At 43.4% G+C, this 23,129-nt stretch overlaps 1 protein-coding gene across 2 annotated transcripts; it reads right to left on the bottom strand.

The window, feature by feature from the left end:
• Window positions 1–495: 495 nt before the first annotated feature.
• Window positions 496–18,229, bottom strand: socs7 (suppressor of cytokine signaling 7). 2 transcript variants are annotated; one of them, XM_084371665.1, is made up of 10 exons: window positions 16,256–18,229; window positions 15,459–15,538; window positions 13,475–13,579; window positions 11,469–11,603; window positions 11,015–11,160; window positions 9,697–9,865; window positions 5,599–5,727; window positions 4,110–4,245; window positions 3,828–3,971; window positions 496–3,268 (listed from the first exon to the last, which is right to left on the bottom strand). In XM_084371665.1, the coding sequence occupies exons 1-9, from the start codon at window positions 17,830–17,832 to the stop codon at window positions 3,851–3,853; spliced, it is 2,598 nt and encodes an 865-aa protein (XP_084227791.1). In that variant the 5' UTR covers window positions 17,833–18,229; the 3' UTR covers window positions 496–3,268; window positions 3,828–3,850. The 2 variants fall into 2 exon arrangements, with proteins under 2 accessions (XP_084227791.1, XP_084227792.1); XM_084371666.1 differs by lacking the exon at window positions 11,469–11,603.
• Between the last annotated feature and the right edge of the window lie 4,900 nt (window positions 18,230–23,129).

Genomic DNA, 23,129 nt, shown 5'->3' with positions numbered 1-23,129 from the left:
TGGTAAACTGACCTGTTTATATTGTGTTTTTCTGAGATTTCAACATGCAGCTGGAGCCAGGGCTCGAACAACCGACTCTCCGCTTGACAATCCAATGCACTGTAGCTTAATTACTGTACTTAAGTGCAACTTTGAGGCACTTTTACTTGATTACTTCGATTTTAAAACTACATTTTATGGCCAAAAGTCAGTGAAAAATACACATTTTTGAGTTCAGGTGTTTCACCTATCGCTAACAGTCGCATAAAATCCAGCACAAAGCCATGAAATCTCGCTCAACAAACATTTAGCGTTCAGAATGGGTCGTAAAAAGGCTCATTGACTTCAAACATGTAAAAACAGTTAAAAAATCAAAATAACTGTGGTGTTTATCTGGGGAAGCTTTTGGCTTGGACACATGACCTCAACCTTTCTATCATCCTGCTCACGGTCCTGCTGAGACCTGCCTCGAACGTTTTTTTCCGTCTTTTTCCAACAACCGTATAAAAATATTTAAATTGAAAAACGATGCCACACACCAATGTTTATTTTTCGTCTTTTTTTTACTGAAAACGCTGAGCCAGTCGCCAGCTTCAGGGTTCTGAGAAATAGAATGAGCAAAGTACACCTGGGCATTTCAACAAATAAAACTGACAGGTAGAGACGAGTCGCGGCAGATATACACACTCTGAGGCAGGGCATTGTGGGGAAAAAAAAATGAGGCGCCATACCCGGCTAATAAACTCCCAGTACAGCTGCGCCAAATTCTCTATGCCAATGCAAGTAAACTCCACGTTAATGTTGTCAAAACTCTCTTGTTATTTTCTATTTTCTAAGACTTCCCATCAACATAAGTGTGATAATCATAGGAACATATACCTGATGCTTAACGACACAGTGGACCCACAAAAGAAGAACATTTTCTCATCTCAACATTAAAGAGAAGCGACCTGGTTCCCTTTTGTTCTTTCGCCTTCATTTCTAAAGAGCTACTTGTAATAAAACAACGTTAAACTCAGCTGTTTGTACTCTAAATTGCATTTCTGAAGATATTTTCTTTGGTTTATTTGGTCCAAATGTAAACAGCAACTGTGAGTAGTGAAATCACATCATGTAAGAGCAACAGATGTCAATAAATCTACCACCAGGAGCCTCAATGGACCAGAATGCATTGCAACTCCAGGACATGTTGTCTTATGAGTATCAGACACAGCCCAGTGTTTATTAACCATGTATCTCAAGGTTGCCAAGAGGCATTCTGGGAAGTGTAGGAAATCATTATCACTGCTATTTCCTTCAGCGACATCTGGAACGGATACCTAACAGTATAAAGATGGATCCAGAAACCGGACACTGTTACACTGTAAAAACACCAAGAATGACCTTGACTTTCTATTTTCCCCGTTGAATAAAGGTCTGATACTGTGGCTGCAGAATGTAAAACAAAGGTCGCACTACAAACACATGACCAGATTTCTGTGACCTGATTGGGCGTTCATTAAAGTCAACCTGTAAAACAAGGTAATGCTGCGATTGTCTTTCAAACTAGCGACATTTGTAAACCACTGAAGAAACAACAAGGAACACGACTGCAGTTGAGTCAACTTGAAAAATCACAGAGGAAATAAAATCATTGACCTCTGAGAGATGAAATGTTCTAACATGTTGCATTTCTGGCACTGACACTGTACGTAGTCTGATTCGCTGACTCCTCTCTCCCGCTATCTGAATTAGTGTTTTTCGAAATCCCTGTTTTCACGGGAAACAACAACGCTAACCTGGTTGGGGTGCAAACGTAAACAAGCCAGCTGCTGTTGCCCTTTCTTTAGCCATTTTAATGCTAGGGTTTGCCTCCCTCTGTGCAAAATGAGTCCCAGTTGCGCTACGCAGCATCCTGGCTGATTGGTTTTAAAAAATACAAACAAGCCGGAGCATCTATTCCCTACAGTAGAATGAAAGACGCCAGACCTTTCTCCTATAACTTTGGCTATGCGAGACTATGCTCTACACAGCTGGTGATTTACCTTTGAAAGGTAATGAGAAACACCTGTTGTGACATCACAGTTGCTGCATGTTGGACGTCAGGATGCTACTTGGTTTCAGCAAGGCAGCATTTACCTCTGGACATCCGGCCTGTCCACCCAAGACAAGCAGCAGCAGTCAGGAGGGACAGCAACAGCTGAAGAGGTCGGTGTGTTTACTAGGGAAACTACAGGTCACAACCCCCTGTACAAGCATCGGAGGAGGAGTCTGAAATGCAATACTGCCAAGTGGACCAACCACAGTTGTTGCGGTCTGTGTCGCTGTGATGTGCCGTTACATTTCTGTGGAGGTGCACATCAGGCTACAGGTGGGCTCAAGAAAAATAGCTACAGAAGAACAGTAACAGAAATGGAGTGGATGTGAGTGACTCAGCTCTGTAGGCTTTTTCTGAGAGCACTCTCAAACTCTTAGTTTGCGTATTTCTTCGTTTGATATGACAAATAAGTTATCTTCAACTAGCAACCGCCATGGCAACCTCCATGTTAACTTAGAACAACGACGGTCGGACGAATATGTAGTATGAAGTATAAAGTTCAAGCTGATGTTGTAAAAGTTTCATTAAATCCGTCAGTGTAACAAGCGCCTCTGATAAAATAGTCTTGAATTCAATATTAAACAAACTTTTAATGTCTAATTTACATTAGCATCACATTAGCACTGTGGCTAACACTCTAACCTGATTGGTTTCCAGGTAGGAAAAACCAATCAGGTTACACAATTTAAGGTTGTAGGTCCTCCAACATGGCGGCCTGTTTCTCTTAAACAGCTCGACTGTCTGAGTGCTCGGTGACGGGCCTCTGCTGCCCTGCCTCTGTGTGTATATCTGACCTGAAGGAAACTTTAAATCCAAAAACCTTCATTTTGACAGACCGGAAGGAAAAACAAGGAAACGGCAGCAAACAACAGTTGTACAAATTGACCAGTGCATTGTGTTTCAAAAGTCCAGTTCAGCACGTTCAGGAAATCAAGTTCAGAATTCAGGTTCTCCTTTTGGTTTCAAACCAACGTGTTTTGCAGGCGAGAACATCTCTGCAGTCCCTCTGAAGACGAGGCTGGGTCCTCGGCATCTGAACTTCTCAATGACAGTTTTCCCGCCGTCCGACTGCAAACACTCGTCCCTCTTTTTTGTTAGTCCAAATCAAGAGAGAGGCAGGTCCATCCAAGTCCAACTGGACACAGAGATTTCCAGGGACTCCGATTGGCTGACGCTGGCAGACCAGAACAGATCAGTCCTCCTTACAGAAACCTGGGCAGAGGTACAGGTTTAGAGTGAAGTTGGGATGAAGCTGCATTCACATGTTGTCAGATATAGCAGAAATATGGTGGATACATAGCATAGCATGAATCATTTTATCCTGTTAACTGTTAGCCACCATGGCCGGTGGAAGCCTCTACTGAGCGCACACTCCCTGGGTCCCTCAAAGCAAAAGATCTGGGTATTATTATATCCAGGAAGTCAAACTTTTCTGGCTTCATGCACCACTTGAGCAGCTTTCAGAGGAATTAACCAAGCTCCGTCTCTGACGCTGTATCCAGCGTTTCCCTTATTACATCCATGGGTTGAACGGATACAGCTGATGGTGTACTCGCTCATCCCTAATAGCAAATAACCGCAAGTGAAGACCAATGAATATTTAATTATATAACATCGCCAGGAAATTCAAGCATTAACTCAATGAGCATGTAATTTTAGAGTCTAGACTGAGGCTTCAGAGTACAGGACGCTACAGTCTAGGGATGTAAGAGTCTCTTTTTTTAGATTCATGACAAAAGTCGGCCTTCTCACAAACTAGTCCGACACTCACTTGAGCGGAGAAGATCTCTGCTGCTACGTCTGCGACTCGGCCTCTGGCTCTGCTCCCACCACCCGCCGGATGCTCTTGATTGACAGGTACATCTCCTCCTCGGGGTCGTAGTAATAAAACTTACTCAGGTAGGATATTAGTGGTCTGGAGAGAAAAACAACAATGATGATGCGTGTTAGCATGGGGCTGATTTGGTGTGTTTGTGTTTACGGCACAGCAGGTATACAGTATATTTCATCAGGTAGACATTTAAATGATCACATGACTCTATCGGAGCTCTACCTGGGCAGTGGAAGCTCCTGGATGTGGTCGATGCGGACTATTTGTCGGATGCAGAAGCGACAGAGATGTTGTAGTGACTTCACGTTGCTGAAGCGCGACACAGGATACAGCAGCTGAACCGGGGTGGGAGGAAGCCCTGCAACAAACACGCACTAAGAGTTAGTCTTCTTAGTGTTACTGATTCAAAAAAGACCAAAATAACCAACAAAACAAGCCAACAAAGCAACACACAGCTCATCAATAGACAATTACAGTTTTTAATCAAATCTCAATAACTTCTAAAAACAGCTGGGCGACGTAGATTTTGAAAAAAGTCGCTCAAACAGCAGGAAATAGTGCATTTTGTTGGGGACTATTTTCAGTGGCGGATAATCCACAATTGTAAACACTGTGAAAAACTGTTTTCCTAAATATCAGTGTATTTGTACTGTCCCATTTCTGTTTTCATTACCATTCTCTGACCTTTCAATTCGATATTTTTGGCTGTCGATTTTATAAATTATGTCTCTTTACACTTTCTCACTTCCTGTCTGTTGCTTTTAGCTCGGAGGCTATTCTTAAAAATATCTTTCCATGATTTTGTTGCAGCACCAAGGTGTTGTTAGGTATTATAAAATCAAATTAAACCACGTATAGCTTATCTTAGGTGGATAAAATCAGAATTAAAACTTATCCTGCACAATTAACATTTCCTAATGCACACAGGCCTTCACGGTCAAGGTGTTCGAATGTTTGTTTAATTTAGATAAGAAAGATGAAATAGAACATTAATTGCCTGTAATGATAATAAATTATATGTGTATATATTTTGTGAGGTCAAAGAAATAAAAATTTCCTGCTAAATCAGAAAGGCAAGTGATTAATGAACAATTTTGGCCTGTAGGTCAGGTTATTTTTTGAGTTCAGTGGAAGTTGACGTCGATTAACAATTCTGGAGCCAAGGATCGCTGACCTGCCTCCCTTTACCCTACAGCAGTAGAATAAACATCATAAAATGTACAAGGCCAGCACCTTACAGACCACAAAGAGTTATTCATAAACCTCTGTTTGTTTATTAATCAACTTGTCAATTTATCAAGCTGTGGGAAACACTGATGTGACCGCATCACCAGAGTAGTCAGTGTAGACAACTTTCTTACATTTCTTATGAATTTAAACATCAATCTAAACCTTATTCAACGTAACTCATCAATTAAATCTCACCCCTGAACCAAAGCACTAAGCCAAGCCAATGAAAACCCTTCAGTTCTCTGGGGAGCATATAGTCTTTATAGTTTAGATATGGGAACACAAACACAGTATTTGCTACAGTCACACACGTGTTGTGGATAGACGCCTTCTCACAGCCATGAATCACGCACAGGCTGAATGCAGACAGTCACATACATCCCTCCTCTGCTCCGTCGCTCAGGCACTCCTCACTAAGTGGCGGCTCGCATCCATTTTTGATCGGCTCGTCCTGCGTGCGGCTATATGACCTATATTTTACCTGGCACTCTGGAGCGGAGGAAGTACAGGAATTTGCCGTTCTTGGAGTGCATGATGGCTCGCTCGATGAACTCCACCACCGAGTGGCAGCGGTCCTCAAACTTCGGGTGACACCACAGGCTGAACGTCCCTGGAGGTGGAGAGAAAATGTTTGTCGTTATATATCACATGTAGCATTTTATCATGTATTAGTCATACCAACATTAATTATTAAACAGTTGTATAATTACAGCAAACATGTTAGATGCCTTTAGCAGCCTTTATGTGTCAGATTGTGACCCTGTTTGATGGTTTTTGCAGAGAGAAATTATATTTAATGTGTCAAAGTCTTCAAGTTTTCCAGTTGTACAAAGTTTTTTGTACTTTTTCATGCAAGACCTGATGCAGAACTTCATTCTGATTGGCTTAGCAATGAAAACAGATCGAGCTAGAGCTTGTGCAGTGTACATAAATATTACCAAACAACAAAAATACTCACATACTTGTACTTCTGTACTTGTGAGAAGCCTCATTTACATAATGCATAATTCTCCAGCACCTTTAAAGTTGTGAAACCAGGTTGGTTTGGACTGTGAGGATAAGCTGAGGCTGGGAGGTTTTTCTCATTTCGAAGGTTTTAGACGAATTAAAAACTTGATGTGATGCTAAATGAAAAGTCGGGATCATCGGAGACATTGAGACACATTATCTGGGAACCATTAATGTCTGTTCTAATCCATCCGGTAGATGTGAAGCTGCGGTATTTCACTGAATTACTGATAACTCCGATCCAATGATGGAGTTAGAGGAAACGTCAGCGGATCACCAGAGACAGGATTCATCCTGAGGGGATACTTAAATATATGAAGCAGATTTTACGTCAATCCATCTGATGGCTGCCGAAGCATTTTACTTTGAAACACAAATGTCAAACTCGTGGTGAAGCTAGAGGGGAGAGACAAGGAGACACCGAAGATTTTAGGGTTCATCCCACAGAGATATTATATCATTATCGTCATTATGTCATTTTATGAACTTACCAGACTTGTTCTAATATTTGTCCTTACCCACTTAGTCATTATATCATCATTACTGGTGATTATTGATCAAACATCTCATTGTCACATTCTCATATTTTGTTAAAGCACTGATAGTCATCCTACAATATTGTCAGAAAGGCATTATTTGAGGTATTAGGTAAAAAATATAGTCATATTTGATTTTGACGTCCAGTCCTCGCATTTATGAAGTACTTTGGAGGAGATTTATATATCTTGTATTGCAATAGAGCCTAAAACAAAGTATTGTGATACTATTGTAACGTCATATCGCCCAAGAAGACTTGTATCCATAAAATTCATGGCAATCCATCAGATACACACCAACAATGTCATCTGCAGAGTCACGACCCTAATGTGGCTGAACTGTGTCTAAAATGAGTGTTTAGTGTAAGATTTCAAAATAAAAGCCTCTAATCTATATCTACAACCAGCCAATCTGCTATTACACATACGTGGACACATCTGAATAAGTTCAGCGGTTGGGTCGTATCTGAAAAGCCTTTCTGCCCTGGATTCATGTCAGGCCACGATGCGTTCAAGCACACGCGATCGTGTTGATGTGAATGTGTTGTGTCAGTCGGGGATGCGTGTCTGAATAATGAATGTGTTTCCAGGCATGACTCCATAGCTTTACAATGGTGACTCATTAATGTAGAGCCCCCTTTCTGTATGTCTGTGTGTGTGTGTCTGTGCGTGTGTGTGTGTGTGTCTGCCCGGTTACACATGTATCCTCCGTGAGTCACCTTGTTTGTCGCACATGTGGCGTGTGTGCAAATATGCATGTGGTGTTATGTGAGTTATCCATGCGTCAGTATTGTTGTGTGATCTAATTGGATCTCTATTAAGGCGCGTTTGAGTTTATTCTTAGTTTTATTCGTGCTCTGTTGTTTCTGCATGTTTTTGTTTAATGAATCTTGTCGAGCTGTTTTGTTCGTCTATTGTTGTGTTAGCGTGCGGCATCCGGCACAACAAGACGCCTCTGGAAACTCCTGGAAACATTATAAAAAAAACTAAAAGTGGTCGAGTTCAAATGAAGTCAGATTCTGCAGCTGCATGGCTCATTTCTCACATAAAATGTCTTTAGAAACACGTCGCTGAGCTGTTTTTGACAAGCTGGTGCAAACAAAATTATGATAGAAACAATTTAACAACTTTTGATACTCTAGTATAATTAATTTCAGATACTTAACCTAACACGTTTCCTTTACTTGTTGTGTTAAAGTACAACTCCTGGGCACTTTTAACAACACTGGCTCAGCTTTAATATTTTACAATCAACTATAGTTAGACACATTGTGACTTAAAAGAATTACACAATATTTACAGGTTCGCATTTGTGTTTTCTTTAAAGACTGAACGCAGTTTAGTTAACGAATCATTAGAGAAGAAAACAGAGGAGTGCATCAGGTGTGACGATGTCTTGAAATGCTAAAAATTCAGCCAAATTACAAAATAAAATCAAGCTGCTGAGAGGATGAGATGATTCATCGACCTTAAATTGATTTGCATCTGTTTTGATAAACCATTAAGGTAACACGTATGTTAATAACCATTTATAATAAATGGTAAATTGATGGTTAATCCTAGTTTATAGTTCAGTTAATAGTTAATTCACTGTTAACAAGCAATGCAAATTGTTTAAACAGTTTAAGTCAGTTTATTAAGCAGTTGCAACCTTCAATAAAACATTTCATTGTTTGTTTACAGAATTATTTTACCATTATTTAGCAAAAACGTGTCAAATGTCCTTGTAAAGCTTGAGGCAAATGTTTGATATTTAGCAGCGTTAATGAAAGTGGCTTGACTTGAGTAAATGTCATAAAACCGTTTTATGTGCGTATTCATATATGTGTGTTTGCATGTGGTCATCTCACATGTGTGCATTAATGTCTTCATGACTCATCATGGTGGTGTGCATCAAACATGTGGTTTGTGTCCACGTTACGTGCCTGGAGAGCCAAACGACCAGCGTACGGATGCACATGTTTCTGCAGGCATATTGTGTGTTTGTTGTGGACATGTCTTACTGACGTTGTGGGGACATTAGTTTATACAGTCACATCGTGGGGACGCGACATCCTTATGGGGACGTTATGACAAGTCCCCATAATGTGAATCATTACATTTTAGAGTGAAGGCTTGGTTTCAGGTTCGGCAAGTAGTGGTGATGGTTACAGTTGTGGTTAGTCTCCAGGAAATGAATGTAAGTCTGCATGATGTCCCCAAAAGTGTTGGAAACAGTGTGTGTGTGTGTGTGTGTGTGTGTGTACGTGTGTGTGGGGGTTTGTGTGGGTTGCTGTGAGCACACATTATGCTTGCATACTTGCACACATATGCAAGCATAATGAAGGATTATGCAGGAAAATCTGTGTGTGTGTTCTTCTGCTTCCATCCTTGCGAGCTTCAGACTGACGGTGAAGACATTTTAGCAAAACGAGCTAACGTCTGATTCTCAGCTTCAGGTCTAAAGGTGTCATTAGCTTCAGGTTGAGGTTGAGTTAAGGGTAGAGATTAGGCATGTTGCTGTAATTACACCTTTCTTATATCCAGAAGAGTTTGTCATCTGCACATTTCTGCAAAAGTCTGCAGCCAAAAATGTTTGACCGTGCTGATTTTCATTATTTCCAAACATTGTGCATATTCTTCATACCGTTAATGTTTATAAATTGTTTAGTCAGTATTCTTCATGCTGCATCCTCTTTGTTTAATCAATAGATCCCATGTATAGTCAGCATTTTCTCTCAATAGCGTCCAGGTCACGTGACCCGTTGACTCAGAATCGATGCTGAAATGTCTTCATATCCTGGCTGAATGAGACACGCCTCTTTTTATTTGATTTTGTTGCACCTCATATTTTATATTAATATGTTTTATGAATTCTCAGCATTTTAAAAGACTGAAGAGCTTTTTTCTTTTTAAAACTGATATATTTTGTTATTTATGATTCATGACGTTTGTGTGTGAATGAAATATGAAGACAAATTTATCAGAAACTATATATTATTTCAATGAAAACAGTCAGTGAGTGTAAGTTACAAGCGTTTGTGTTTGTGTCTCACCTCGGTAGTGCTCCATGCGTGTGTGGTGTGTGACTCCCTGCGACCTGAAGCTGAGGCTCAGGATGTACCGTGGATCCGAACTGTCTCGGACCAGGAAGGATCCGTCCGGTTTCCCCTTCAGCTTCATCTCCGCGTCCTCCCAGTTCATCGGACCCCAGTACCAGCCACACTGAAGAGAAAAAGACAAAACTTTTAGTAACCCTGCGAGAACGAGCCTCACTGCTGCTCTCTGTTCTCTAATTTCAGACAAGATATCATCAAAACGCAACAGAAACACAAACACTCTGCAGAAACATCCTCTTCACCTCCTAGGATGCAGCTTCACATCCTCAATGTGACATCAAGATCTACCGCCGCCAATCACAACTAACTCGAGCTAAGACGCAACTCAAAAAGTTGAAGGAAAACAAAGTTTCATCAGCACCAATGCCAAAATAAATACTTGATGAACCTCAATGTCTTTTTTTGTTTGTTGACATGAGTTAAATGCAGAAGATACAACATGGACGCCCACTTTGACTTTGTTAGATTTGACTCTCGATGTTAGGATAACTACTTTCTACCAAGTAAGAACCAAATGTATTGATTACAATATACAAGAAACCTACAATCATTTCATAAAACCCGACTAAGAACAGCAATTTTAAGCTCAATCATTTGTATTATAGTGGTGTTCACTTTTATTTAAAGGTAATTTCAGTGTTTTTACATAATATCCTTAAATATCCTTCATTTGAAATAAAAATGTAAAATGTATCTTAAAATTAGTTATTTTACAGTATTTTTGGCACCATTGCTGCCAGAATGTTATCGTTTTTTTAACGTTGCAGATTACATGCTGCATCAGAGCCAAAGTAGTGCTTCAGAAAAATGCTGAACATCTGACTCAATATAGTAAACATGTATGCAAACAATTGTACTGACCAACTTTTAATACGTTAGTACAATTAATTTAATCTTCTTTGAGCAGATTCTACTTGTATGGACTTATAGTAATATTTTAACACGATTCCTTTTGTTATCGTGTTAAAATACAACCTGTTAACTACAGTTAGACACAGTGTGACTTGAAAGAATTACATAATATTTACAAAACAGCATTTCTTTAAAGACTGAATGCAATTTAGTCAACAAATCATTAGAGAAGAAAACAGAGGAGTGCATCAGGTGTGATGATGTCACTATTAATTTGGGTGTTTAACGACCAAAAGATTAATCGATTAATTGATAAAATAATCATTAGTATCAGCGGGGCATCGACTCTAGATCTAAATAGACACACAGGGTAATAAATTAAAATATTTTCTTATTGTCTTACCTTCTCCAGCTCTCTCAGACTGGCGGTGAAGTTGCTGGCTTCAGACCGCCGCAGGGCGCACAGCATGGGGGGCGGGGCATGTCTGGAAGGGGGTGGAGCATCAGTCGGCGATGGGGTTGAATGAGGAAGTGCCCGGAGGAAGGCGTCTGGATCGGGGGAACGGATGTCGGAGAAATGAGATGAGATGTTGGTATTACGGGACAGGACGAGGCAGGCTAGCTGGTTAGCATGCTAACGCCAATAGACATCTCTGCAACACAGTATCTTTGTCATAACGTCAACACGTCGTTTCTTCACTCTGTCGATAATAAAAGTTAATTTCATTGAATGTTTTAAACTCAAATTCTGGCCAAATCTTACAAATTGCACCTTTAAACATTATTTAAATTTTTCCGTTGATTGTTTCCGTCTTCGTTCGCTCCACAGCGGCGCTCACTTCCTGTTTGGTGCTTACCATTGAGGCTGAGGCTGTGCTGGATGGTGGCGTGGGAGGGAGGAGGAGGAGGAGGGAGAGGCAGGGGGAGGGACTGCAGGGAGGCGCCCATAACACTCACTAGGAAAGGCCCAGGCTGAGGCCCGGCTATGTCATCTGGAGGAAGGACAGGAAGGAGAGGAGAGAGCAAGGAGGGAAGGAAGGAAAGGAAGCGAGGTACAGACAGGGAGGGAGGAAGGGGAGAGGAAAAGACAGTGAAGAAGGTGTCAAGATGGGAAGTGAGGAAGAAAGAGGGTGAGGGAAGGCAGGAAGGAGGGATAGAGTCTTTCATCACCATCAGACAGAAAGCCTCTGTCCGCCAAAGTAAAAGACTTCACCTCCTCTTTCAGTATTGACCAATAAGATTCCTCTATTTTGTGGGTTTACAGTGTTTGGGTTTACTGTCAACTAATCCCATCAAAAGATCAAAACCAACAGTGACTGTGTCTCCAAACACATATCGTTTGTGTATCACAGTCTGATATATCTTCTTCCTCTGTGTAGTAGAGCCCAGATGTCCAAAAACCAGGAGACAGAACGGAGAGAGGTCTTCAGGAGTTACTTTCAATAGGACAAGTTGTAATTGTTCTTGCGTGTCAGCGTCTTGTGAGTTGAATGTTCGCTACGTCAGAGTTTATTCTTCAATCTGTTTCCATCAAACATTTTGTGCATTAACTCTGATTTAAAAGACAAAAACCAGCTCAAGCGAGCGTACAGACTTTTGAATTTCTAATTTTGCCGTTTCTATAAAACGGCAAAATTAACGGCACAGACAGGAAGTACAGGATACGTTCACCCAGAAATAAGTTTTCGTAGTCCACAAAACATTTCTGGAGCTTCACAGCAAAACAGCGTCGCAGCGTTCTGCTAAACAACTGAAGCGGCTGCAGACTTGATTTAAAACGTGAAAGAAACAAACATAAAATGGCTCCATGCAGCTCGTTCAGCATAATCCAAATCGCAGGAAGCCCTGAGATCCCAAGTTGATTTGAAAAAACTTTATTTATACCCTGGAAACACCGTCAAACTTGAGCGCTAACACTTTTAGCTCAGCAGCTACAGTGAAGATATCAGTTTAAAAAACGGACGTAAGTGACGTTTTTTCAAATCCATTTCAGACGAGCTGCATCTCGTTGACTTTTCTTTAGGTTATTTTTGTGTTTCAAAACAAGTCTCCAGCTCCTTGAGTTGTTTCGGAGAATGCTGCGACGCTGTTTTGCTGTGAAGCTGCAGGAGATAATGATGATTTTCTCATTTTTGTTTGAACTTATCCGGTTAATCTGCTGCATAAGTGGGTCAGATAATAACACCGAGCTTGGAGCAACAATAGACATTTGAAAGGTCAGAGAGTGGCCATGGAAACAGAAATGTCGTGATATTTAGGAATATAAGTTTTTACTTTGCTTACAGTTGATTTCTTGACCACAAAATAACTAAAGATTTGATCTGAACTGCGTTTTAAAAGCTCAGTATCGGAGTAGAAAGTTTCATCTGTCAACCAAAACAAGCGCATCGCAAAACTGGGACATTTAAAGCCTTTAAAACAACAAACAAGAACATGAAGTTGTTGTTTTTTTTGCCCTGGCTCAGATTGTTTTTCTGTGACGAGAGGAAAACTGTTTTCCCCATCGATTGAGTCATTGCACTCAGATTTCAAATTAAATCTGTAGTTTGCCGCTGACCTTTCAAAGCTTCTCCAATCAGATTACAGCAGATTACAAAAACTTGTCTGTGTCTATTTCCAGCAACGTACGACAGAGAGCAACATTTATTTATATAAAAGTATTGGTCTATGACAGAAAATATTAAGAGAAAATGCCAGAGCTTACTGTTCATCTCCATTTAGAGAGGATACAATAAAGCAGCAGAGGACGGTTTGGCTTCGACTGCTTTGTTGTTATCGTATTATATCGTTTGTGTGTCTGTGAAAATGAGGACGACGAGGAGAGAAACAGGAGCAGAGACGGACGGGAGGGAGAGAAAAGTACCTAACAAACTGAGACTTCGGCGTGGAGGAGGCGGCGGCGTGGGAGGGTGTGGCGTGTTCGCCCCTCGCCGTGAAATATCCACATCCACCAGAGAAACAGTCTCACCTGAAGACAGAGAAGAAACAGCTGAAAGAGAGGAAAGTGCAATGAAGATGCAGACGCCGGAGTGATAAAAAGTACAACAGACCCTGGTTTGTGTTTCTGTGGCTGTGTTGTTGTGTCTGTGCAGCAGAGTGCCATTAAAGCTGCACCAGGCAGGATGTTTATGGAAAATTACACCAGCTAATCAGCCTAAATCACGGCAATAAAAAGGAACATCACATCCCGGCTAATTGAGATGCTGCAGATTCACTGTTTACCAAAGTGAACGTCTGCAGTTGGGGGACGCTCGCTGGCAGGAAAAGAAACAAATTCAAACGTAAGAGACCAAATCCCCACCGTCTCCCAAAAACAGCGGAGAAGCGCTGGACTCACTTCGCTTCACATCTCGTCTTCTATCGGCTCTTTGGTTGTGAGACATCACAGACCGGCTGGCTTGATGAACGCGAGCGTGCCGTGTGCATGAATTCTGGGTCTTGAAGTCCCCAAGATTTAAAATAACTGGCTCCTCGCTCCTGTGGGGCCCGCCAGCATGAAATGTTGCAGCTTTAATGTTGCTGTCTAATTAGCAGTTAGCCCCTGTGCCGAGCATGTGTTCATTAAACGATAGAAAAAACTACAAAAATCATCATATTGGAGAAGTGGACTGAGCAAGTCTGAGATGTACGAGCAATGTGGGACAGCAGAAGCACTCCTGAGCCCTGCGGAGGTTGTGGGCCGATTCTGATAAAGTCAGCGAAATAATTTTTGCCAGCTGAGCTTCGGACCTCCTCACCCTTCTTACCCGTCGGCCTTTTTGTGCTGAATCCTGTCTTATCTTATCTGGAGCGCCAGCGACAGTCGGACTGCTAGGACGAGTTAAAGGTTGCAAATGTTAAAATGTGGAGCTGAAATTCTGCTTGTTACCTCGACGTGTCCCGCTTGTTGGTTTGTCAGCAGGATTACACAAAAACTACTGAACAGATTCCCACAAACACTCGGACGGAGGATCGGTCTCGGCCCAGAATAGACCTCATTAACTTTTGGGTGCGGATCAGGACAAAAGGACGGATCTGGGATTTTAAAGCTGCTGTAAGCGTTGTCATCATTTTAGCTAACTTCCTGTCTGTTTTTGCAGTTAGCAATCCCCTCCCTCCTCTCTGCGTCACCGCATGAATGCAGAAATAGAAAACAGGAGGATCCTGCTCTCAGACAGGACCGCCTCTTTGTGGACTTCTCTGTCCTGATTGGACAAAGTGAGCAGGGATACCAGAACATTTATTTTCTCTTTTAGTGCGTGAGCAAGAGGCGGAGAGAAATGTGGCGTTTTTCCACCAGTGATTTTGGACACGCCGACTCAAACCCAGCAACAACCATTTGCTTTTGCATCACCAGTTTTACTGAGCCGGGTCGAGCCGAGCAGCGCCGGCGACGGACCTGCTCCAGAGCTGAGAGAAAGACGGTTTTAAAAGCTCTCTGGATCTCTTTAGTTTCTCTCGTCCTGTTTGTACTTTCAAACATCTGCGTGTTCACCTTCAGCTGCTGAAAACACAACGTTTCCTGTAAGGCTGCTTTCATAATAAAGGCTTTTAAATGATTAAATAACGGGGGCTTTTACTTTGAAGCCGGTATAGGAATTTAACTGTGTTTGTAACTGAATTAGCAACTTTGTTAGCGGTGACACAACATTTCTGGAGCTTCACAGCAAAACAGCGAAAACAAAAGTTGTGCTGATGTGATGGAGAGAAGCCGCTTGAGGACATCACACGGTACTTTAGGGATTTGCTCGAGATGCAACTAATCGATTCTTTGAGAAGAAAAATCAGCAGATTAATTGATAATGAAAACAATCTTCTCACTTCTGAGGGAACCAGAGAAACAAGCGGAGCAGCGAGCAGCCTCTTACCAGTGAAAGCAGAGAGGGAGGCAGCGAGGGAGGCGGGGGAGAAGGCACTGTGGGCCCTGGTCAGTCTGGGCTGGCTGTGGCTGCAGGACAGACACCAAGACAGGAGGAAGAAGAAGAAGAAGAAGAAGAACATGTGAGGAGAGTTAGAGTGCAGAGAAGAAGAAGAAGAAGAAGAAGAAGAAGTATTAGCAGCTGCAGAGGTTCAGAAAATTAACTTTTCAGCACAAGTGTGTGTGTGTGTCTCTTTCTGTTTGATGCTCTTAGCTCTGGCAGTCAAGACTTCTGAAGCTATGTTTTTTTAATCATAGCCTTCCTTCAGCGTGCTGTTGTGAATAATGACTAAGCAGTGAGTTGGATAGATGGTGACAAGCCACAAAGGTTTGAAAAATATCTGCATTGAAGGACGTGCAGGGGGGAGAAAAGTTGTCAGCCGATGAGCTGCCGGTGGAGGGAGATCATTCAAGATGTTAGAAAATTATGATTATTAGTCCAGAGGAGACTGGAGGAGGATTCCTGGTCACACCTGACTGAGGTTTGCTGTGTTTATTGCCCTTAAACTCACTGACCTATATTTTAGAAAACAACCAAAGTCCAAACACAACAGAGGAAACTCCTGCAGGGACTGAAGCAGGAACAGGTGTAGCTCTGCTGTGTGCGGTGTTAACACCTGTCCAGGTCTCGGCCTTGATTGCTCCCCATGTCTCATGCAGCAGTAGTCTGATCTCCCTCTCACTGACTGTGTTTCATGAGAAAATGACATTTGTATCAGTGAAGTTGGACCGTTTGGAGCTGCTCACCTGTCTGCGTCCGGCTCAGCACCAGTGGGGCTCGCCATGTCCACCAGACTCCCGGCAGAAGACACTGAGTAGGTCACTGAGGGCCTCTTGTCCAGCAGGTGATTGGAGCCGCTGCAGCTTTTAGTCCGGAACAGTTTGCTCAGGCGGATCTTTAACGAGCCCTTTTTGGACTTCCCCGGAACTTTAAGCGTCTTTTCCCCACCCGCGGCCCAGCCGGTGGGAGTCCGCGGCGCGCTGGCGCACCGCTCCGGCCGCCTCCTGGGTGTCGACGCCTGGCTCTGGTTCGGGCTTGTGGCCCAAGGGGAGTTCTGGACCGGTGTGGCTGACGGCGTCATGGCGGAGACCTGGGCGAGAACCTCTGAGTCCCCGGAGCTTACCTGTGAGAGCCGGCTGGCTAAGCCCCCGTGGAGGCTGCACACCTGCGCGCCGAGCTGCGCCGCCGCCGCCTCGGTCGCCGCCGGGTCCATCCCCTCCACCTGCCTCCTCAGCTCCGCCTGGAAGCTGCTGATGGAGAAAGTCCCGGACATCTTCTGAACTATTTCCCGTTTCCTGTGGAGGAGAAACTCGCGGCGTCCGTTCTCGTCGTCGGTCTCAGCCTCCGGGCACTCGTCCATGCCCAGGCCGGTAACGTCCCCGCTCCCCAGCCCCTCCAGGACCAGCAAAGCGTCGCTGGTCTCTGTCGGGTCATCCCCCGGTTCGACTCCCCCTCCTCCCGGCCCGTGTGCACCCTGACACGAACACTGCGGGAGCTCCCCCGTTTTGAACAGCATCTTGGGCACCGCACCGACCCCCAGCTCCCCGAACCGTCTGGCCAGCTCAAACACGGCTCCCTCTCGGTCCCTGGTGGCGCACCCCCATTTGGAGTCAATCACGGTGAGAGGGTTGGATCTCTCCGACAACAAGGGCCACTCGGGCGGGGTGGTGATGAGGCGATGCCGGCGGCACAGCTCCGCGGCTCCCTGCATGTCCGCGGTGACGGAGCCCGGCGGATGCGCTCCCCATGCCCGGTCCTGCAGGTTCTGCTGCTGCTGCTGCTCCTGCTGCTGCTGCTGCTGGACGTCTCCCGGACTCAGGGTGTTGTTATTGACAGCCGGGCCGGAGCAGCCTGACCCCGGGCTCTGGTCCAAACCCAGAGCATCCCTCGGCTGATTCCGACGGTCTAAATCTAAAATCCCCTCTCCGTTCCGCATTATATTGGAGAAGACCAGCAGCTGAGGCCGTAGGCCGGGGCTGGGAGCGAAGTCGAAGCCCTGGGCCTCCATGGGGCTCTGCGGCGGAGGAGGCGCGGACAGCGGGGCTCGGCTCTCCGTCACCCCGGTGTCAGGTGCAGCCGTGCCCTCGCCGCTCGGCTGGGCTTTGTTCAGGCGGCTGCTGGGATGCTCGAGGCCCGCCGTCGGATCTCGGCTGATATCCAACCCGGCTTTGACGCCGCTGTGAGCCAGGACCTCCTTCCCCAGCCCTGCCACCACTCCTCCCGGCGGCAGATTCCCGTTTTCTGCGTCCAAGCGGTCATCCTCGGCCGCGGAAACCAGGCGCATCAACACGAAATCGGGCGACATATCTTGCGCGTTGTTCATAATTGTTCCCTCAGGATCGCGAGACGAGAAGTACGAGGCGATCTGCTGCTCACATAGCTCAGCGCGGAGATGTGCTGCCTATAATAAAGAAAGGGCCAAGCCGCCGCTGCCTCCCATAAATAGGCTATGAGCGAAAAAATGCCCAGAAAACACAGCAGCCGACGTTTGTTCTCATCCTCCTCCTCTACGACAGCGCAGCATCCATCCGGCGCGTATCGGCGGGATGAGTGCGGTTCGCTGCGGGCAGCGGGCGGACCCCCGGGTCAGACATGCATGCGGTCCGATCCGAGCGGAATAAAAAAGCCAGCAGAGTCTCCGGTCAGTGACCACAGTGTGTCAGCCAGGCCCCACCCGCTCCGCCTCCTGCTCGGCCCGGAACAGCCGCCGCGTATTGAGCGCCGATGATGAGGACTATAAATTAGTGCGAGAGCAGGCAGCTCCGGGAACAGCTGATCTCTGCGTCCACCTGAGACAAAGGCAGAGACGTAATAACAATAATAATAATAATAATAATGATAATAATAATAATAATAATGATAATAATAATAAACACTGTTTTCTTATGTATTTATATTACAGCTGTTTCTGCTGCAGGGACACTTTTAATATAATATTTCTGAATCCTGATTCTCTTATTTTATTTTAATTTAATGCAGTTTGAGGTCTTTTATTTATTTTATTGGATTTATACTTTAAGATCCTTCTAATAAACTCAAGTTAATTGGTAGTTAAAAGTCCATATAAGGCAATAATTGACATTAATGAGGCTATATAAGCATTAATATTAGCATCAGACAGTTGATAGGTAATAAGACCCTTATAAGTGCTTATAAACACTAATGAGAGAGGATATATAAGTGTAAACATGTATATTGAGACATTTATAAGCGCTTATAAAACACGTGTGAACACTTTATTGACTGCTTGGTGACACTTTATACAAAGTTCCTTGTAATAAGCGGACGTTAATAAGTAATAAGACCGTTATAAGATGCTCATTAACATTAAATTGACTTACAAGCATTAATAACAGCATCATAAACATTTATTGTTAGATTAGAAGATAAAAGTCAAAAAATAAGAGCATTATAAAGCATATTTCAGCTTTAATAAGGCGTATAGCGCTTTATATCGAGGTCCTCCTAATAAGCGGAAGTTAATTGGTAATAAAGCCGTTATAACATGCTTACTAACGTTAATAAGACTTTATAAATGTTAGTAATTTCCTCATAAACATGTTTATTGTAAGATTAGAAGGCAAAAGCCAATAAAAAATAACATCTTTTTTAAAAATAAGTGCATAATAAAGCATGAATAAACCTTAATAAGTCATTAGTTAGAGCTCTATATTAAGGTGTTTTTGGGTAATAAGGTTGTTATAAGTCTCTATATGATGCTTATTAACATTAGCAGAGTTATATAAGTGTTATAACAGGATGATAAACATGTATATCGTTAGATTCTGACATTAATAAACACTTATAAGAAACATGTTAACAGTTTATTGACTCTTTAAGAATGTTTGAGTTTCTTATAATTACTTATTATTTGATTATTCCACATAAAACCATAGAAGTTAGTTGAGACGAGCTCAATCAGCTACAACAGTCAGATCTGCCTCCTGAAGACTTCAATACTCAGGACTATTTTATAGCTCTCATCTAATGAGGTGCCGGGAGAGGAAGTGCTTCTCTCTGGCCGTCTCCCCGGTATCTGTACGGGTTTATTAAGTCCTCCGTCAGACGACTGTCGCTCCCTCAACCCGACGGTCCTCAGCCCCGAACGGGTTCCTCATCATTTCTGTGTCGGCAACTTCTCTTATGAAATCTGACTCTGCTGAAGAAAATTCACTCGTCAGACGAAAGTGGATCACATCAGTTTGTAACCTGCAGAACAGAGATTACATCTGTTTCATTTAAATAAAGCAGGAGGAAACTATGTAAAGCAAAAACATGAAAACCTTTAAATCAGCAACAATGTGTGCGTCTACTTTAATTAACTGGACTTTAAAACGAGCGTGTTTGGACCAAAACCTGCAATAAAATCCTGTTACAGCCGAGTTTAAAGGAGCAGTTCACCTGAAAATGAATATTGAGTCATTATCTCCTCACGTCCGTGCTGATGGAAACTTGAACTTGAACTTTGACCCTCTTGCTCCATTATCACGTTGGTCTGAGCTTGAAATGTGCACGTGAATGCACCGTCCTCTGTCAGCGGCCGGATGTAGTCGGACATCCTGGCGTGTTTGTCAGACTGTATTTCACAAACTTCATGTTGGGACAAACTGAATCTTTTGATTGATTGATTGATTTGAAAAGACTTTGCGCCCTGTCTGATGTGGGAGCACGAGCTCAACATGTGCGAGGGTGTTTTACACAGCTGATGCACCGTTGAACTCGATTTAGACGGGTTGTATGCTAATATTGTTAGCTAGGTAGCTACATTGACGATTTTGGCTTTAAATGGGGTGTAAATAACGTATTTTCAAATCAATGTGGAACCTCAGGGCTTCCAGAGACATACATCATGCAGGACGAGCTGTGTGGAGACATTTTATGTTGGGTTTTTTTGGTTGTTTTTCTGTTTTAAATGAAGTCTCCAGCTACTTCAGTTGTTTAGCAGAACGCTGTTTTGCTGTGAAGCTCCAGAAATGTTTCGTGGACTACGAGACCTCACCTGGCTCTACATCAGCATGGAGGGAGGAGATGAGGACTGGATTTACATTTTTGGGTGACCTGTTCCTTTAACAGGGTGATCAGCTGCTGTGGGAGGTGGAGCTCCAAAGCTTTGATGGCGTACGAAGAAAACTTCCATCACTTGGGTTATCAGCAGGTAGAGCGCGTCGTCCACTCATCAATACCTCGTCCCTGCAGAGACAGTCCGTCTCCCTAGAGACATTTCTACACATGAAAAAACTACAAATGTCAACCTCATGGTGGCGCAAGAGACAAAAGTCAAGCGCTCATCAAAGTCAGTAGGACTCATCCTCTGGAGACCATGAACATCTGCACAACATGTCATCAGGGTTCATCCGATACTGTCTGAGATATTTCAGTGGTTCACCAGCAGCAGACACAGTCACTCTGCCTGCTTGAGCGCCCCCTGGTGGCTGCAGGGCGTCCAGCAGCAGCTTCACTCCCAGAAAAGCTGCACGCACACACACACACACACACACCCAGCCTGAGCTGTACACACCCAACAACAACAACAACAACAACAACAACACCACTGACCTGTAGAGCTGCATTAATGCTGCGTGACAGGCAGATGGCGCTGCAGGACATCAGCAGTGATGGATGATGCTGCTGGTGAATACAGATAATGATGGGAGAGTGGATGAAGGGCCATTAATCCTCCCCGTGTGTGTGTGTGTGTGTGTGTGTGTGTGTGTGTGTGTGTGTGTGTGTGTGCGTGCCACAGAGAAGACGGCAGCGTTGGTTCGTGTATCGGAGGTTTAAATGTGAAGTAATCAAACTAACGACCTGCCCTCGCCGAGCTGAACGCTGTGATGTGATGCAGCCTGGAGGTCAGAGGTCAGCAGCTCGCAGCAGTAGCATCACACTGCTGCTGTTGTTGTTGTTTACTGTTTCTGTGCTTTTGTTTATTTTCTCTCTTCATATGCATCTAATCACGTCGTCTCGTCTCTCATCTGATCTCACGTTGTTCTGATTCGTCTCTGGAGGAAACGCGAGACGAGCAGAAGATCTGAGAGACGCTCTCTGTTTTGATTTCTGTCATTTTCTCTCATTTCGATTTTGTTCGTCGTCTTTTCTTAATTTGTCTCGTTACATCTTGTCTTCTTCTTTTCTCTCTTTTGATCTCATTTAATTACAGCAGAGACTCCACTGCCTTAAAGGGACAGTTCGCCCCCAAATCAAAAATACATATTTATCCATCTGGTTTGCTTTGGCCTGAGTTTAGGAGATGTCGGCTGCTGGGATGTCGGCCTTCTCTCCAATATGATGGAGCTAGATGGCCAGAAGAATACATTCATAAATCTCTCTTTCCAGAAATCATGACCGGTTACTCAAGATTAATCCACAGACCTCTGTTGTGAGCAGTTTCATGTGTGAAAGTAAACATCTCTAAAACTCTCCGACTCACACGAAAACCATCTGGGTGGATAAATAACACTACAGGTGAGAGGAAAAACTGTGAACTGTTCCTTTATTGAAAGAAACAATGTTGTAAAACACACTTAAAAAACACAATTTACACCAATTTTCCCGTAATGATTATTAAGAAACCTCATAATAATAAGTGTCTGTGTGGAGGCAAATCAACACATCATCTCGACTCAGGTTGCAGAAAACGACGAGCAGCTGTGTTTTTATCCGCTCGGTGCTTCTGTGCAGCATCCTGGCAGCCGCCGAGCACAGATTTGGGTTTTTAAGTCTCTGATAACAAACCTGGCAACCTCGCTGTGGTGAAAAGACTCCACACAGTCGTTTGTGTTGTTCGTCAAGAAGCAGCTCCATCATGTAAATACTTGTTTTAACGTTTTGTATTTGAGGACAAAACAACAAACTCACCACGATAAACCGTTTATCCAGAATCATTTCTAAGTGACGATGCTTTCAGGAAACACGATTAAAGGAACAGTTCACACAAAGATGAGAATCCAGTCCCCATCTCCTCCCCTCATGCTGATATAAAGTCAGGTGAAGTCTCGTAGTCCAGAAAATATTTCTGGAGCTTCACAGTAAAACAGCGTCGCAGCATTCTGCTAAACAACTGAAGCAGCTGGAGACTTGATTTAAAACGTAGAAAAACAACCAAAAAATCTGAACAAAATGGCTCCATGCAGCTCGTCCAGGTCTCCAGAAGCTGAGAGATCCCAAATTGATTTGAAAAAGACGTTATTTACAACCTTTTTAAAGCAAAATCTTCACTGTAGCTGCTAAGCTAAAAGTGTTAGCGCACAGCACGAGCTAAGTCCTGTCCAGATTATGAGTTGGACGTTTATTTGTTTGTTTGTTTGACAGGGGACGTGAACATCTCCTTAGCTATAACAGAGTTAGCTTTAAGCTAAGCTACATCTGTAGTCCCTAATATAACTGTTCCTCCAGTGACTTCACCGGGAAACTCTACATACTATATATGATCATTTAAAGGCTGCATTATATTTCCTTTATTTCTGATGAGTGTTTCTGGATGATGATAAATAAGTGTGTTTTTCAAAGGGTGACTCGGGAAACACGACACATTTCTGTGTTTATCGTGATGTTTTCTCTGATGTTCTAGTCAGACAGATGTTTCGCCACCGCAACAACACTCCTGGACGTCTCCGATGTGCA

The sequence above is a fragment of the Pagrus pagrus genome (genome assembly GCF_965226575.1).
Source record: "Pagrus pagrus genome assembly, chromosome: 2".
NCBI lineage: Eukaryota > Metazoa > Chordata > Actinopteri > Spariformes > Sparidae > Pagrus > Pagrus pagrus.
The sequence above is the reverse complement of the archived record's forward strand: the minus strand, read 5'-3'. Positions and strand labels throughout refer to the sequence as shown.